General features: G+C 33.4%; 1 protein-coding gene across 3 annotated transcripts in view; it reads right to left on the reverse strand.

Moving 5' to 3' along the window:
- The window catches only part of NELL1 (neural EGFL like 1), a 947998-nt gene that overhangs the window by 364611 nt on the left and 563963 nt on the right, over window positions 1-19424 (reverse strand). For all 3 annotated transcript variants that reach the window (XM_007497168.2, XM_056802023.1, XM_056802024.1), the window contains one exon: window positions 3770-3892. In XM_007497168.2, the coding sequence (XP_007497230.1) occupies window positions 3770-3892 (123 nt within the window). The remainder of the gene's footprint in view (window positions 1-3769; window positions 3893-19424) is intronic.

The following is a 19424-nucleotide window of genomic DNA, read 5'->3' on the forward strand; positions in this document are numbered from 1 at the left end:
ATTGAAGGATGTGCCAGCAGGTGACAACTTTTGGAAGATCCAATTCTGGAATTCTGGAAAGGCTTCATATATAGACCTGCCAGGGGATTTATATTTTTCAAGAATTAGTCATGTTTAAAGATCATCATTATCGAAAAACAGGGCATAAGGTGATGAATGAGTCCTCCACATCAATCCAACAAGTCTCTTTATTAGGGGACAAAGGATTTGCATAGGTGGAAAAAGCCCATGTAGTTTTGGTATAAGGGAACCTAGTGGTGTTGGAGTTATTTATTTTACTTAGCTAGTTCCTTCTTTTATTTTAGATTCTAGTTCCTATAGCAGCTCTGTATAGGTCTGGGATATATTATATGCCCTAAGGTAAGGCTTCTTCCCAGGATCAAAGCTTCTTATACTTCTCTTACATCTGTGACAGATAAAATGCAAGTGTTATCCTATCACCTACCAAAGATCAACAACTTATCTGTTGCCAAATAGAAATGGAAAGGACATGGGGATATAATCCCCAATCTTCATTTTCCCCTATATTATCAAGATATATTGTCCCAATGCCAAAGATCTGTGAAAGAGAATTCTTTCTCTATTGCCTATCCTGAGTTAACACTAACACCTACTTAGTACCTCACTAGACTGAAGAAAGGATTAACTCCCCCCTCTACTTTTGAATTGAATCAACAAATGTATAATTGGAAATCTGTTACCCTAAAAACTACATTTCCCAGGAACCCACTGACTTGCTGTCATTACATACTTCCTGTAGACAGGGATAAATTCAGTGGGTATTCCAGGTCTGACTCTTTACTTCATATAGGCTACTGTGGTGATAAGGGGGGGTTTTGAACAGGCTGATTAGTCATGGGCACATGTTTTTTTTTCTTTTGTTACCTTTTTATCCCTTTGCTTCTAATGACCATTAATTTCTTAAAATAGAATATGTTCATTATTTGAGATTAATTTTAATTTTTACATAAAAAATTAAATACCTTACTTAATACTAGGTCAGAAACTAGCAAAGCACTTAGATAATTCACACCCTTAGAAATTCAATCAGCCAGGAATCTGTGAATCTTTTTGATGAGAACTTAACTTTCAGAAGGTGAGAAGCCTATCCTGCAGACACTGCCCCAGGTAATACTAGACAATTTGGAAACTGTGATTGACCCCTGTGAAGAGGGGAAGAGACACAAAGTCACCAGAAAAAGCAAGCCCCAAACTCCTTCAGAGCATATTGTCTTTGAGAAGATAGTCTGAAGAAATTTTCTTCTGGAGATAGTCTTAGATATTCTTCAAGAGAGCTTCACTGGAGACTACGGCTTGGATCATGGGCTCGGAGCTCAGCTTGTACTTGGACTCTGACTCTTGGATTACTTTGTTGGGTGAGTAAAAAGCGTATTTCCTAGCTTCTGGAGAGACTAGCTTTCATCTTGGAGGAAGCCTCTTGGTTACTCATTACCAGCCTTCCTGGTTGAGAGCTAATTAACCTCTGCCTGGATTAAGCAGACCCAGAGCAAAACATTTAGATTGATAGGATAGATAATTTCTCCATTCCCCTCACATTTCTCTTCTTTATTGTTTCCTCTCTATTTGTAAATAAATTCTTGATTTAAGATATAATAAATGCTGGCAACCCCATCATTTCATATAATCATTGTCCAACCATTAATTTTAATTAACCTTTATGAATTTTACCATAAAAATAAAAATAGTCCTTCATTTGACTCATCAATGGCATGATTTAGATGCCCTTATACCATTTGGATATTCTCCAAATTATAGATAGAGCTATAAAAATTTGATGCATATAACTGAATAATATATTCAAAATGTGATATTACTAGGAACAGTACACCTTCTTATTTTAAAGTTGAGATTGTAGTAACTTGGCTGCCATATCATGTCATGGAGAGACAGTTTAAGAACCTTCCTCCCCCAAAATAGTCATGTATAACTGAATATAAGTATTAAAATCACTAGATTTTAACATTATTTTTTACTATTTTGTTTGACATCTGATAGTTTCTGTAAAATTAGGGGCTTGGAACATAAGATTTCTAAAGTCTCTAATATTCTAACAGTCCTTCCCTAATTTCCCTTTATTCTTACATGGATATGTGTCCTTATCTGGGCATAAGCAACTCAGAAAAATCCATGTGATAGAATTGATCCAAACTATTACTGTTTTCAAAACTGATCCCAAATGTTCTACATGTTTATAACATTCTGAATATTTAATCAAATCATTGCAGGAAGGAACTTAATGTTTTGTCTAGAAATAAGAATTTTTTATAACATCACATTTGGATGGAGAATGAAGGAAAATAATAAAAAAGATAAAAGAAAGAAGAGAAGATATAAAAAGAAGATGAGGAGGAGAAAGTAAAGCAGGAAGGGAAGAAAAAGAAAAGAAAAGCAATGGCAAATACTCAAGTACAACTTGATTGGACAAGAATCCATTTAAGAAAATTCATTCCATCATTCATAAAATTCAAGGCAAAAGTGCTTCCCCTCAGAATCAGAGGACTCCAATACCTTTTTTGACCTACTACATTTCAAAGCTGGGTTTTGAAAATTCAACTGAAATGAAGCTGATACTTATCATTACCACATTGTAGGAAATGGCAAATATAAACTCACCAAACAAGCCAATTAATATTATTTTATATGGAGGCATAATTTCAGAAAATGAATTAAAAGTAAATTCCCTTGCTACGCAATTCAACAGCATTAGCATGCAGCCCTAGTTAGCAAGGCTGCTTCTCTGTGGAAATATATTTCCTTTTCCATTTTCATGAAATACCTATGGCCTGCTTTGAAATGCTAAGCTTCCAGTATCTAAGTGGTTCAACTGATCTCAGACCCTAATAGAATATAGGACTTAGAGCAGCTTTGCTATATAGATTCTCTGTTTATTGTCAAAAAAATGCTACTCATTTACTCCTACGCAGTATTATGTTGAAAAGAAAAACACTGTCATTACATGTTAGATGTAATCACCACAAATTCATTTCAAGGAAAGATGTTAGTGGCATGAGAAAGTTTGGGTGACACCAACTTGGAGTGTATGTGTCCCCTTACAAATGGTATGAAAAGCTCGTCAGATGAAAATGTAAATTTTTTATATATTTTTCAATTAATATAAATTGAGGAAGTTTAAAAATGTTGGAATATCCTTAGAGACATATGTCATATCCTTAAATTTCTTTATTAAAATTAATTTATTTTATTTCTTATGTGAAGAGGCATGGTCAACTATAAAATTTATTTCCTTTCATTTCAAATAGGCAATGAAGAAAGAATTACTGAAAACTAACATAACCTGGAACCAATAAACATTGGGAACCTCTGGGGTAATTGATATAAGACAATTACTGGCATCAAAAAAGACATATTCAAGTTTTACCTGAGATATATACTATCTGTGTACTATGGAAAAATGACTTTGTCTATTCATCACAAAGTTAAACCTCAATGCCCGCTACAAACAGAATGTTGAGTTGCATCATTTTATGTTGTTTCCATATTGGGAATTCCCACACCAATGATATCAAAAGTCTAAGGGTGAGCAGTGAAGCATTTTTCCCAATGGAAAAATGGAAAACAAAGGACCATTGAATCACCCTCATCATTTCTAACCATGGAGCAAGGTTTAAATAAAACGGAAGATAAAGCCCTGAGAGAACCTGGCTACCAGAAATTAAAAGAGCCTAGACATTGAGATCTCTTTTAATCAAAAGTAGCTCAGATAAAGTTGCCCAGATAATGGACCTACCTCTGCAGATGGTTCCATTCCCCACAAATCCAGGCTTGCAGGTGCAGCTATGCCCTCTTACAGTATTAGTGCAGATTGCATTCTCATCACAGGTGTGCTGGCCACTACCACATTCATCATGCTCTAGGAAAAGAGAGGAAAAGAAATAATGGATTGTTTTTTAGACTAAGTAAGCAATGGTCAGGTGAGGTAAAATGAATGAAAAGGAGATCTTTGCCAAAGCAATCTATAAACATTTTGGTTTCAGATTCCAGAACCAACAGCTCCCAAAATGGTATTAATGAAAATATATGCAAAAGTCCTCAATGGAAAGGCTACCCTGCTATTCCAATCAGGTCTACTCACAGAATGAATTATATTGTTTATTGCAGCCATAGAATATAAATGGAAATAGGAGGTCACAGATTGACTACCTACTGCAAAATGTTATTCTCCAAATACTACTGATAGGTCCCTTTTCATATCCCTGGCCATAGGGGATGATAATAAGCACCAGACTGTGACTTAAGGCCTTGGAATGGAATATATTTACAAAACACCACTTTAGAATCCACTCTAATTTTCAATATAATCCATTTTCATAGAGTTTAGAATTCGACCTCTGGGTTGATGCCTGGGAAACAGCAATATACTAACAATCAAACAGTAAATATTTTAATGCTCCATCATTAAAAAAAATCCAGAGTACTGCGAATGGGGTGGGACAGAGCAATTTTTTTAATGCAAAATAAACTTGTAGAATTCAAAGCCTGAAAAATGAAAAAAAGACTAGTTACAGCCCATAGCCCATTGATAATTTGTCTGTTCTTGTCTCTCTCTCTCTCTCTCTCTCTCTCTCTCTCTCTCTCTCTCTCTCTCTCTCTCTCTCTCTCTCTCTCTCTCTATATATATATATATATATATATATATATATATATATATATATATAAAATGAACCCATATACAGGTATTCCATAGCAAAATTTCTTTTTAGACCTTAAAAAATGAAAACAAACATGGTGGTCTACACATAATGCAAATGGGCTAAAATAATTTGCATGTAACTTACACTTAGAACAATAGACCATTTGAAAATGTTATTTATTGGCATTTAAAAAGAAAGGAAATATAGATGAGAGAACCACAACCAGTTAACAGGAAATTGGAGGGAATTTAGCTGAGCAGGTATTGTGGGGTATGAGGTCACACAAGACACTCTTTGGTGTCAGATGGAATCAGTATAGGTAATCCTGCCAGCAAGAACTGGTCCATAGCCCAGGGACTCTGATAGAAGCTATTTAATACAATTCAATGAGTTTTTATCCAGAGAGAACAAGATGTGTGGTAGGCCCTAGGGATAAAGAGACAAAAACAAAGCAGCACCTGCCCTCAAGGAGCTTATATTTTATAAGAATACAAATCATATTCCATAATTCTAGAGGGGTAAGGAAGTACAGCTATGAAGTTGTTATCAGGGAAGCAGCTTTGATATAAGTGCCCTAGGAAAAAGCCCAAGTTAATAATAGCTCTGAGAAGGGGAGAAAAAACCCATATATGCATTGAAACAAAAATTAAAACTCTAGCTAGAATTCCTGTAGCAATTACATTAATTGTAATGGAAATAAAATCTTATCATCATCAATTAGTTAAATGGCCTAAAATCACTTGGAATATCACTCTACTTCATTAATTTTTATTTAACATCCTTTAGGACTAATAGGTAAGGTTAAATCCATTAGACATATTTATTTTGATTATGCAGCATGCAAGTATAATAAAGACAAATTCCACTTCTGCTGATAATTATCAGGGTGGCTCCAGTTATCCTGGACCAATCCAGTAATTAACGAACCACAAAAGGAATCAAGGATATATGATATAGCAACCTAAAGAGCTAATGCTGTGTTAAAAGCTGCATTGAGGGAGGCCTGTTAAGCATAATAAATGAGGTGGCAGATCTAGATGATTCCATTATGATAGTCATATATTTGGAGGGTTATGTGGAATTTGGGGTAAGCATTTTAGGAAAGATGTTAACAAAGGGGAAAAACACTGAGGAGGGATATCAATTTAGTAAGGATATTCAAGACTATAGATCAACATTTGAATCCAGAACCACTTCATTCTATGAACTATATACTATATTCCCTCTCAAATGGAGAAAATAGATTCATTAGGTAGATGGCCACTACTTAGTAAAATGTTCATTATGAACATCTAGTGTGTAGCATTGCAACTAAATATCAAAGGATTGACTCTTTCATTCATTCATCCATTTATTCATTCAGCAAGTTATTTATGAAGGAGTTCTATTCATGATGAAAAGAAGATAACTTAATGGTCAGTCTTGAAACCAGTGAGACCTGAGTTCAAGTCCTAACTCTAAAAAATACTGGGTATATGAATCTGAGCAAGTCATTTAATACTTCAATTCTCCAATGAACTCTCCAAAGTTAGAAGTTGCAGAGCAGGTGATGATTTCTGTGAATCAATAAGAATTTTTAAATGTCCACAGTATATACTAGGCATTGTAATAAGTGCTGTAGATACAAAGGAAAGCAAAAGACAATTCCTGCTCTCAAGGAGCTCATGGGCTAATGCCAGAAACAACATGCAAATGGGAGGCAGGGGTTCCAGAACTGGAGAATAACCAGCTGCCCATAAGAGTGACTTCTGAAATACCTTACCAAATGCAGAGAATCTTTCCATTTAGACCTACACAAAGCATCTACCATGACTGGGAGGACACTTTTGATGGACACTACCTCCTATTTTTATGACATATCAAAGATACTCAATAAGGTTTTAAAACAGAAAAAAATAAAGGATTGGATTTTTTAATAGAATTTTATTCAATTTTTCAATTGGAATTTTCAATTCAATTATTTGACTCAATTGAGTTAAATACGTGAAAAAGATTTGGAGAGAACCTCTGCTCTACTGTCAATCACTTTCCTGTGAGGAACAAACAATAAAAACAGAGTCTTGGATTCCTTTGGACTGTTTCAGAGAGTTGTGTAACTGTCAAGATGTGATTTGCTGTAGAGAATTTTCTTGAGATGCATGTGCTTCTTTATTTTGGGGAAAATTTTCTAGTGTTTCACCAGTATATAAAATTAACATGTAATTCATATAATTCTAACATTTTGATTTTAAATAATTTTAAAAATATTTCTAAGAATGTATTGTATAAATTCAAAGAATTTATTCTGTGAAATGATTTTAGACATGAATGTAATAGTTTATCAAACTTTTATTGAATCTATATCATCTAGATAAATTTTCTTAATATTATAATTATTTTCTTAATATTGAACTATCATTTCACATGTAAATATCACTTGAGCTGATGGAATTTTTAAAAACCAACTGTTACACTGTGTTGCTGTTGGGTTGAGTTTTCTTTCCAGTTTTTTTTTGTCCAGGGTTTAATTTTTATTTAATTAAAATTTAGTTATTAAATTTAATTTGATTTTCTAATCTTAAATTCATTAGTGATGGTGGTCACCAGTTTTCTTTCTTTGCCTAAAAGTTTCCTTGTTTAGTTGTTAGGATTATATTATGATATGTATGTACTATAGACCTTTATATTGAATATTTTATATAGATGAGAAAGAATGCATATAAATTAAAATATGTATGTATATAACCATATAGTCCTTTTGGGGGGTTGGGTCATGCTTTGGATGTATGGAGGTATTAGAAAACAAAGCATGTGATATGCTCAGTGAAATTGCAAGTTACTTTGTAGATGCAAGTTATTTTCCCTGATAAAATATGTTATCGAGATTAGTTACTGTTTCCCTTTTGTCTTTGTCTCCCTAGCACCTGGTGTACTGCTTGGTACAAAACTGGCATTTTGAAAATGATTACTGATCAAGTGGTTTATTATATTGCCCATGATTTTTCCATCTTCCTTTCCCTAAGAGATCTTGTTAAGCAATCCACCCACTCTTCCCCAACTTCTCTCTTCGAATGTCATTTCTCTTTCTTGTCTAGGAAAAAAAAAGTGTTATTGTCCCAAAGTGGAGGTTCATGTCTCTTTGGAGAAAATAAAATCATATATAAAGTGTGACTAATTTATTTGTTGTTTTACATCTTATTGTCTTCTTACTGTTGGGGCCATCTATGAATGCTTTTAGGTCCCACTTTCTCCAGTTGTTTTATGTTTTTGTTAGCACAATACCTCTGTAGTCTTCCTCCATCCTCTTCCAGTGTAAAATAAATTATTTTGTATCACCTTGGCTGACAACTCTCTATCTCTGGCATGGAAATCAGGAATTTGCTGGCTAAAATAATTGATGTGCCTCCTTTTAATAAAAATAGCTAGCATTTAGATAGTGAATGGACACTTTGCTCTGTTTTTTACAAGTATTATCTCATTTGATTTTCACAGTAACTCTGAGAATTAGGTGCTACTATTATCAGTTGAGGAATCAGGCAAACAGAGGTTTAGCGATTTGCCCAATGTCACAAAGCTCATTACTACCTGAGGTTGGATTTGAAACCAGTTTTTCCTGGATTTAAATCTAGCACTCTATCACTCTATCCACAACCATATCTAGCTCCTTTTGTGGTTATACTATCACATTAGTTAATTTTTTACAAAAATTTGTGACAACCAAGTTCACTGTCTATTCCTTTCGGGGTTTTTCACCTTTATGGGTCATTTGAACAGGATAAGTAGAAAGTTTTCAATTAATCACAGTACATGTCTCTTTGGGTTTACCTTTTCTTTAGATTTGATGTTAATTTTAGCCTCAACTCTAAATAGGTTGGGCAAGCTTGGTGACCCACTGGATAGAATGCTGGGTATGGAGTCAGTCCAAATCTGGTCTCAGATACTTACCATCTGTGTGACTCTGGATAAGTCACTTAATTTTATTGACCTCAGTTCCTCAGCTGTAAAAATGAGGTGGAGAAAGAAGTGACAAGCCACTCCTGTATCTTTGCCAAGAAAAACCCCAGCGGGTGTCACTAAGAATCAGACATGACTGAAACAATTGAACAACTAGATTGATGATCTAACTATACATATACAGATGAATCTATTAAACTCATTATGATTCCTACATCAATAATCAATCACTTTCTGTCAAAATAGAGCAAATTTCCTTTTTTTGTGAGTATGATGTTGATGGGAATTCCCAATTTCCTATATCATTTGATTATCTTCCCAAAGAAAGTGTTTATATTATGAAATGATTAAGTTTCTAAGCAAAGTATAAGTCTTTTGGTATCACTGATGTATTTCAACATAATTTCAACATTTTTACTTTTGTCAACTTTGGCATTAGCACAGCCAAGTCTAAATGCATATATAAACTTGATTTGGAAATGACTGTTGATTTCTTTTCAGTTAGTAAGCATATAATTTCTTAATTTATACTGTCATATAAGCTGTGATTATCTTTGGGATGTTTTTCCCCTGATGCTCATCAGAATTACCATATTATAAGCAAATAGTGTCAGTGGATATATTTTGATATACAGCCTAACACTAAAGTAGAATGCCATTATCATTTTGTCTACTTTCACTCATACAATGCACTTAACTTTAATTTCAGTGCTGCATACTAAATGTAAATTTACTGCTAAAGATGTCCACTACACATTAGACACACCATGGTGACTCCCCAGATGATTTTCCAAACCAATAAAATATAGACAAGGAAAGAACCCAGATTGTCTGGACAGCTACAGCCATACTACTCGCCATGCATTGAAACATTACCTATATTTCCCTAAAGAAGAAATGCATCAAAAAGTCAATTAAGTAGAAAATATCAAATATAAGCCTAAATGCCACTCCTTTTTAATATCTTAGCTTAATTCTTCATTATTTATGGAAATGGTGGCATAAACATTTCCTATGTAGCTCCCTCTATCTCCTCTGCCACTCTTGCTTTACTAGGTCCCTGTTTTCCACACAATTATTAAAAAGTATATCTTAACCTTAACCTTAATCTCCCACAATGCCAACACTAAACTAGATGTTCTTTAAAGGCAGCAGCCCTATCTACTGTATTTTTCCATTTTTCTTAGCATCATCACATGGAAAAGGTGGTGATTTTGGGAGGTAGTATAGGAAAAGCCAGTGCAGTACAGAATTTCTGAACTATCAAGAACCTTAAAGATTTAACTTCTTTATATTATAAATGAATAGACTGATCCAAAAGATGATTGATTTGCAAAAGGTCCAATTATTTTTGCCTCTATGCTACAAAATAGAAAGCACTCAATTAGGAATAAATGAATGGACTAATACAAACTCTTGAAAAGATACACTAATGATACCAGTGAAGTACTTCTTCCATTTTGAAAGTTTGGGTTTGTTCAATTTACTTTAGGGCTCTCCTTTGTAGTTCCTGCCAATCAGTCTCAGTGATATGGGAGGGTAAGGAGCAAAATCACCCCAAATAAGCATTTTACTGTTCTGTTTGTATATTCACAAAGCCTGATGAATCCTATTCTAGATTAATTTCTGAATAAGCCAGCATCTTGTTAAAAATGAGCCAATGGGAACCACCAAATATAAAAAATAAGAGTGTATTTTTATAAGATTCCACAACAATACTTTAGGTGCTACACACCTTCTCTGAAAAGATTGACAACATGAAGCTTTTTCAACTGTAGGCAGGCCTAAGCACATCAAAAAAAAATCTATTTTGAAGACTTTCATACATTCTGGTGTAGTGTCCTAGAACTAGTGTAAAAGATAATAATAAGGGGGTATATTTGGTTATTAATTATTTCAATTAATTATTTATTTTTCAATTAATTAATTTATTAATAAGAATTAATTATTTCAGTTATTAACAGATCAGGCAGTTATATTATTTCTTCTGTCTTTCGTTCCTCTCTCTATGCCTCCCCTCCTCCCATTTCTTCCCTCTTCAGCCTCTTCAGCTTCCTTCCCCCTTCTTCTTCTCCTTTCTAAATCACTCAGGGTAAATTAATGATGTTTCAAATGAAATATTCTTTATCTCCTTTTATCTTAAGTAAGGGTTTATTTGGGGAAGACAGGAAAAGATAGAGAATGGAGGTAAGAGGGTTGAAGATTTCCCTAACACTACAGAGAGCCTTAGGTTTGGAGGATATTGGGATAAAGTTCAAATTGAGAGAAATGTCTTTCATCAACAGAGCAACTCAGAGAGATATCTGGACTATTGTCCTTCTATCTTCTGCCTTCAAAGTCACCAGGGACCACCACTCCTTTTTGTCTTCCTCCTTCCCTGATACAAGGCAACAGGAAAAAAAAAACTGAGTTCAGCCAGCCATTGGACTTGCCTTCAACTGTTTTTCCTGGTAACATTCCAAATCAGAACCTCATGTTTGACTGACAGGTCACCACTCAGCCACTGCTTCTGCCTTTTGCATGCTTCCCAATTTCTCTCTTCCACACCTAGTCTAAACACAGCCATGTATAAATGACTCCTTCCTTCCATTTCACTAGTCCTAGGAAAAATGGATCAACCTGTACAACACAGAAGCCAATACTAATTGTCATCATCTCAATAACTTATTATTTTCTCATGTAGTCCATTCAGAACCCTGTAGAGATGACTGAACTGTGACTCACTACCTATAGACACAAAATTCCTGGACTGATATGCTTTAATAATGAATGACTTCTTACATTTTTCCATTCCACATTCCAGTCTTGGAAGTGGTCTTTCTCAACACAGTATTACTATAGTTAACTTTTATAACATTTGTCTGAAGTCAGAAGGTAAGTGGCTTTAATACCCTATTACAAAAAAGTAATATTTGCAAAGCATCATCATTTTGAGTTCTGAAAGGAGGCACAGAGATCACCTACTCAAAGGATTATAGATTTAGATTTGGAATGAACTCTGTAGATAAGTGATGCCAAACTCAAATAAAAACACAGGGCCAATAATCCATACCTAAGTATCCCTTTAGGTCTCATATTGGCTTAGTTTTAAAATGTAATATTAGCTCTGTTGAATTGTATTTTTATTTTTGTTTTATATTTCCCAATCACATTTTAATCTGTTCCAGGTGACACTTGGGAGTGTAGCAGACTGTAAACAGCCCTTGTGTTTGATACTTCTGTTGTAGAATATTTAGTCTGATACCACATTTTTCAGACAAAGAAAGTGAGGAAAGCAAAGATTAAATGACTTACAAAGGTCAATAGAATTCAAACTGTAACTATTTGACAGCCAAGAAAAAGATAAAAAGGGGGATATTATGAATATTATGTTTTAAAAATGCATAAAACTGCCAAATTTCTTATAACCACAGAGAAGGGTAGACACAAGAGAAATATATCAGTTATTCTCTGAAAGAAGTAAAAAAAATAAATTTCCAAGGAATATCTAGAATTTCCAGATTAAAAAAAAAACACTTCAAGGAGTCAAAATGGAAGAATTCAAGGGTCAAAGGATCACACATGATTTAGTAGTCACCTACTAGGTGGAGTGGAGAATATGAAATATGATATTCTAAAAGGTAACGAATTTAGGCTTATATAATACAACAAGAATAACTGAGTTTTACCCAACAAGGGTAAAACTAGACTATTAAAGAAACAGAAGAATTTCAAGCATTCCTGATATAAAGACCACAACTTCATAGACATTTTAAAGTGCAAAGACAGAAGTCAAGAGAAAGAAGAGTTTAAAAAATAATTATGCATAAGGAAATAGCCAAGCAAAAATTACTTATAATCTAAAAAGTGCTCTAAATCTCTTATAATCAGAGAGATGCAAATCAAAACAACTCTGAGGTATCACCGCATACCTAGCAGATTGGCTAACATGACAGCAAAGGAAAGTAATGAATGCTGGAGGGGATGTGACAAAGTCAGGACATTAATTCCTTGCTGGTGGGGTTATGAATTGATCCAACCATTCTGGAGGGCAATTTGGAATTATGCCCAAAGGGCAATAAAAGACTGTCTGCCCTTTGATCCAGCCATAGCACTGCTGGGTTTGTAACCCAAAGAGATAAAGGGGAAAAAGACTTGTACAAGAATATTCATAGCTGCACTCTTTGTGGTGGCCAAAAATTGGAAAATGAGGGGATGCCCTTCAATTGGGGAATGGCTGAGCAAATTGTGGTATATGTTGGTGATGGAATACTATTATGCTAAAAGGAATAATAAAGTGGAGGAATTCCATGGAGACTGGAACAACCTCCAGGAAGTGATGTAGAGCGAAAGGAGGAGAACCAGGAAAACATTGTATGGGGGATATGTTTGGGGATGTAGACTCTAAATGAACATCCTAGTGCAAATACCAACAATATGGAAAGGGTTCGGATCAAGGACACATGTGATACTCAGTGGAATCGTGCATCAGCTATGGGAGAGGTGGTGGGAGGGGAGGGAGGAAAAGAAAATCATTTTCATATTCAATGAATAATGTTTGAAATTGACCAAACAAAATAATGTTTAAAAGTGAAAAAAAATAACTACATCACTTTAAAAAAATTACTCATAATCTAACATGAGGAGATGATACCAGGGTCCTCTCTGAACCCTAAAACAATCAAGGGTCACAGAAATAGTATAAGTAGGAAAGGCTGAGAATGATAATAACATGTCATATCATCTTAAAAGTATTGAAATGGAAGTAAAGATACTGGAGGTGAGGATAAAATGGTTAGGGGAAATGATCTCCCAAAATCAGGGTATGCAAGTAGTTATCAATACCCACAGAGAGGGGTGGGAGGAAAGGTTCACAATATGAATTTCCCATCTGAACTAGTCAAAGGAAGGAAGAAGAATTGGACATAGAAATGCATTTGACTGATTAGAGAAATAGGAAAGAGAAGGGATTTCTTGGGAGAGTAGATTAGAGGGAGGATTTCTCAGGGGAAAAACCCTCTGAGGATGTACAAAATGTATTTTTAGTTATTTGTGTGATGACAAAGAATTAAAAACAGAGAGTATATGTAAACTGTGGAATTACTGAACAAGTATGGCATACAAATATAAATGTGTTTATAAGAAATAGGGAAGAAATTAAGAAAGTTAAATGGGAGAGGAGAAGTAAGGAAACTCAAAACTACATGAGAGTCCTCTCCAACCACTCTTAAAATAACAGCACAAAACAAACACATGAGTGAAAGAAATCAACAAAGAGACTGAGTGAAACAATTTTCATGTAGAGAACAACTTGAAAGGGATGCAGAGAGCATCTGGTTTACTGGGGTAAGAGGGAAACAAAGCCACCTTAGAAGATACAAGGAATACGGAGCAAACCAATAGTAAGCCATAGTAAAATAGTAAATGCAACACACATCTACTGCTCCAGGTTCTTTTCATAAGGACCAAAATCTCAGTTTGAGGCAGTCTGTACAGCACTCCAGCTCAATGTAAACCCAGAGTTATGCCCATGCTTCTTCTGTAAAGGCAGTCTCCAGGGTGCTGCCCTGTGGGTGCCCAGACCTAGCTAGCCCTTACCAAAGTCCAAGGTGGAAGCCTAGGGCAAGGCAGGCCATAGTGTGCCTGACCTGATCAAGCCCAGAGTGAGATCAAAAGTCCCTGCCCAAGGCTGAGACTATAATTTGAGCCATCTCCAGGCTCAAAGTGTGATTGAATTAGTAGTAGAAGATGGATATAAAATTCCCAGCCCTACAGACCATCATACCACCATTGATTAAATGAAACTTTCAGAAACCCAGAAATAAGGTATCAAGGAAAAAAAGAAGTTTAAGAGAGTGCTTTATCTTCCCTGAAAACAGAGCCTACCTTTAAAATAAAAATGAAAAATCAAACACACCCAAAGCTCCAAAGATAAGTAAGAATTGGACTCACATTCTACAAAAGTTCATAAAGGATTTCAAAAATTATTTCAGAGACACAGAGAAAAATGGGGAAGAGAACTGAAAGCAACTAAAAAAGAAATGGGTCAAATGAAAAAGGAGGCTCAAAAGTTCACCAAAGAAAAATATTTCTTAAATATTAGAATTGGTAAACAAAAATCAAACATAACTTCATGAGGCATCAAGAAACAATAAAAACAAAACCAAAGGAATGAAAAAATGCAGAAAAAGTGTGAAATATCTCATTAAAAATAGCCAATCTGGAAAATAAATCCAGGAGAGACAATTTAAGAATTATTTAACTATATGAAATCCATGATAAAAAAAAACCCTGGACATAATAATATAAGAAATTATCAAAAAAAAAAACCTGCCCAGATATTCTTGAACAAGAAAACAAAATAGAAATTGAAATAATTCCATATCATCTCCAGAAAGAAATCTCCAAAAAACAAGTTGCAAGAATATAATTGCTAAATTCAAGTGTTGTCAACCCAAGGAAAAAATACATCAAGCAGGCAAAGAAATAAACAACAACAACAAATACTATGGAGCTAAAGTCAGAATTACATAGGACTTAGAAGCTTCCAAATGAAAGAACAGGAAACTATGGAATATGATATTCCAGAAGGCAAAAGATTTAGGTTTATAGCCCAGAGTCACCTATCCAAAAAAAGTGAGTATATTCTTCAAGGGGAAATAATGGTCATTCAAAAAAAATAGATTTCCAAGTATTCTTGAGGAAAATAGCAAACCAAAACAGAAAAAGTTGATGTTCAAACATAAGATCCAAAACAAGATTAAAAATGAAAATAAAAACAGAAAATTTAAGGACTTTGATAAGGTAAAATTGTATGTATTTCTACCTGGAAAGAGGATATTTGTAATTCTTTAAAAATTATGAATACTAGAACAGTTAAAAGGAGAATATATAGATAGAGGGTGTGGTAGCAATGATTAGGATGATATGATATGCAACCAGAACAAAAAGCAAAACAAGGGATAAAAAAGAGCATTGTACTGAGAGAAAAGGGAAGGGAGAGATGGAAAGGGATAATTTATTTCACCCAAAGAGGCATGAAAAGCAATTATAGTGGATTAGAGGCTGAGGGTTGAAATGGGCAATGCTTAAAATTTATGATAAGAGAAGGGGGTAGTAATAAGAGGGAGAGGGAAGTAGGGGACAGTGATAAAAACCAAAACACCTGTGAGGAGGGATAGAGTGAAAGGAAAAGAGTAAGATCAAAAGGGAAAAATAAGATGGAAGGGAATACACAGTTGGTAATCATAACTGTGAATATAAATGGGATGAACTCATCCAAAAAATGGAAGCAGGTAGTAGAGTATATTAAATACCAGAATCCTTCTATATGTTTTTTAAAAGAAACACATTTGAGACAGGGTAGTACACATTGAGTAAAGTTAAAGAACTAGAGCAGAACTTATTTTTGTATCACTGGAAATAAAAAAAAAATCAGAAATAGCTATCATGTCCTCAGACAAAGCAAAACAAAACCAGATCTCATTAAAAGAGATACAAAACATATATGACCAATAGTATAGCCTTTAATTTTTTAAAGGCAAAATTAAATGAACTTCAGGAGGAAATAGACAGTAATCTCTACATTTGGTAGACTTCAATTTCCCCTATGAGAACTTGACAAATTTAATATAAAATAAGCAAAAAAAAAAAGAAATAAAGTAAGTGAATGAAATCTTAGAAAAGTAAGAATTAATAGATCTCTGGAGAGAATTGAATGGGAATAGAAAGGTTCTTTTCAGAAGTACACAGCTCCTTCAGAAAAGTTGACCATGTATCATGGCATAAAAATTTCACAACCCAATGCAGAAAAGCAGAAATAATAAATGCATTTTTTCTTAGATGATAATGAAATAAAAATTATAATCAATATAGCTCCATGGAAAGACAAATGAAAACTTAATTCCAAACTAAATAATATAATGCTAACAAAAGGGTAGATCAAAGAAAAAATTATAGAAACAATTAATAATATTAATAATGAAAATGACAATGAGGAGACAACATATCAAAAATTATGAAATACAACCAAAGCAATACATAGGGGAAATTTTATATCTCTAGATAAACTAGAGAAAATGGTGATCAATAAATTAGACATGCAACTAAAAATATGAAAAAAAAATTAAAATCTCCATTTAAAGACCAAATTGGAAATCCTAAAAATTAAAGGAAAATTAATAAAATTTAAAGAGAATTATTGAACTAATAAATAAGATTATAAACTAATTTTATGAAAAAAATTAAAAAGACAGAGCATTGGTTAATTGGACTTAAAAAAGGGAAAGAAGAAAATCAAATAATCAGTATGAAAAATATAAAGGGTGAAATCACCACCAATGAAGAGGAAATTAAAGCAATCATTGAGATTCATTTTTCCCAACTAAAAAGTAACAAATCTTACAATCTAACAGAAATGGATGAATATTTACAAAAATCAAAATTGCCCAGATTAGCAAAAAAGGAAATAGAATACATAATCCCATATCAGAAAAAGAAATTACACAAGCTTTCAAATGAACTCCATAAGAAAAAATCGCCTAGGCCTGATGGATTCACAAGGAATGGAAAATGGAGATTTGAACCTTGACTTCAATCCCCAGAAGTCCTTGGTATTTTCCAGAATTCCCTATAATCTCACCTGAATCTCCACCTGGGTAAGATCATAATTAGTATTTACACTGGGTAATGCCTACCTCTCCCTCTTCTATGCTCATCAATACTATCTGCTTGGTCATTAGCAAGATGTATTAAGTAACCTTTGAATGGGCTAATCATCCCTTAGGCACATGGTTTTCTTATTTTGTATTTTCTTTATTCCTTGATTTCTAATGATCCTTAATAAACCTCATTAAATATAATACTTTTAATACTAAAGACTAATTTAATTTTTACAGTAAATAATATTAAATCTTTATAGAATAGTTTAATATTAAACTATTTGAGAAAATAGGCTGAGAATGAATCCTACCAAATTCTTTTTATGAAACAATTTTGGTATTGTTATTTGAGTCAGGGAGAACCAAAAAGAGAAAGAAAATTATAGGCCAATTTCACTAATGAATATAGATGTGAACATTTTAAATAAGACACTACTAAGGAGAATAAAGCAATATATTGCAAGAAATATACATTATGACCAAGTGTGTTATCAGCATAATTGACCTTATCAATAACCAAATTGAACATATCAATAACCAAACTAACATAAATCACATAATTATCTCAATATATTCAGAAAAAGCCTTCTACCAAATAACACCCATTTTTACTAAAACCATTAGAAAGCAAAGGAATACCATAAATCATTCCTTTAAATAATAAGAAGTATATACCTAAAATATTTAGTAATTATCATCTGCAATAGGGATATGTTAGAAGGCTTCCAAATTAGATCAGGAGTGAAGCAAGAATACCCATTATTATTACTATTATTTAATATTGTATTAGAAATGCTAACATTTTCAATTAAGAAAGAAAAAATTGAAGGAATTAACATAGTCAATGAGGAAAATAATCTATTACTATTCACAGATAATATGATAGTATACTTAATCCTAGAAAATCAACTAAAAACTATTCAAAATAATTAATAACTTCAGTAAAGTTGTAGGATTCAAAATAAATCCACATAAATCATCAGCATTTGTATATCTAACCAATAAAGTCCTGCAGCAGGAGTTGTAAAGAGAAATGCCAATTAAAATAATTCTAAACAATATAAAATACCTCAGAATCTACTTGTAAAGGCAAACACAGGAATTATGTGAACACAACTTAGAAACACTTTTCACAGAAACAAATTCAGATCTGAAAAAAATGGAAAAATATTAATTGCTCATAGGTAGACTAAGTGGACATAATAAAAATGACAATTCTATCTAAATTAATTTAGTTATTCAGTGTCATACCAATCAAAATACCAAATAATTATTTTATAGAACTAGAAAAATAATATCAAAATTTATCTGGAAGAACAAAAGTTCAAGAATATCAAGGGAACTAAACCCATAGACACCAGCTTTTGGATTAAGGACTCACTATTTAATAGAAACTCCTGGCAAAACTGGAAAACAGTATGACAGAAGTGAGGTATGAACTAATATCTCACACCCTATACCAAGATAAGGTCAAAGTGGATATATGATTTTGATATAAGGAGTGATATGATATCACTCCTTATTTAGAGGAATTAGAGGAATACAGAATAGTATATTTGTCAGATCTTTGGAAAAGGGAAGTATTTATGGCCAAATGAGAAGGAGTATTATGAGATATAAAATGAGTAATTTTAATTAAAGTAATTTACTTAAATAAAAAGTAATTAAATGTTAAGGATTTTGCACAAAGAAAACTAATGTAATCAAGATTAGAAGGGAAACAACAAACTGGAAAGAAATGTGTAATTTCTCTGATTAATGTCTAATTTCTCAAATTCATAAGTATATAAGCCATTCACCAATTGACAAATGGCCAAAGGATATGAACAAACAATTTTCAGATGAAGAAATCAAAGCCATCAATAATTACATGAAAAATGTTCTAAATCACTCTTGATTACAGAAATGTTAGATGAAATAACGTTGAGGTACCAGCTTACACCTATCAGATTGGCCAATGTGGCAATAAAGGAAAGTTGTAAATGTAGTGGATGTGGAAAAATTGGAACATTAATGTACTGTTGGTGAAGTAGTGAACTTATCCAACTATTCTGGAGGGCAATTTGAAACTACGTTCAAAGGACTATAAAACTGTGCATACCTTTTGATCCATCAATACCACTACAGTGTCTGAATTCCAAAGAGATAACAAAAAGGGAGAAAGGACCCACTAGTACAA

Source organism: Monodelphis domestica, chromosome 6 (assembly GCF_027887165.1).
Source record: "Monodelphis domestica isolate mMonDom1 chromosome 6, mMonDom1.pri, whole genome shotgun sequence".
In the NCBI taxonomy this organism is placed as follows: Eukaryota; Metazoa; Chordata; class Mammalia; order Didelphimorphia; family Didelphidae; genus Monodelphis; species Monodelphis domestica.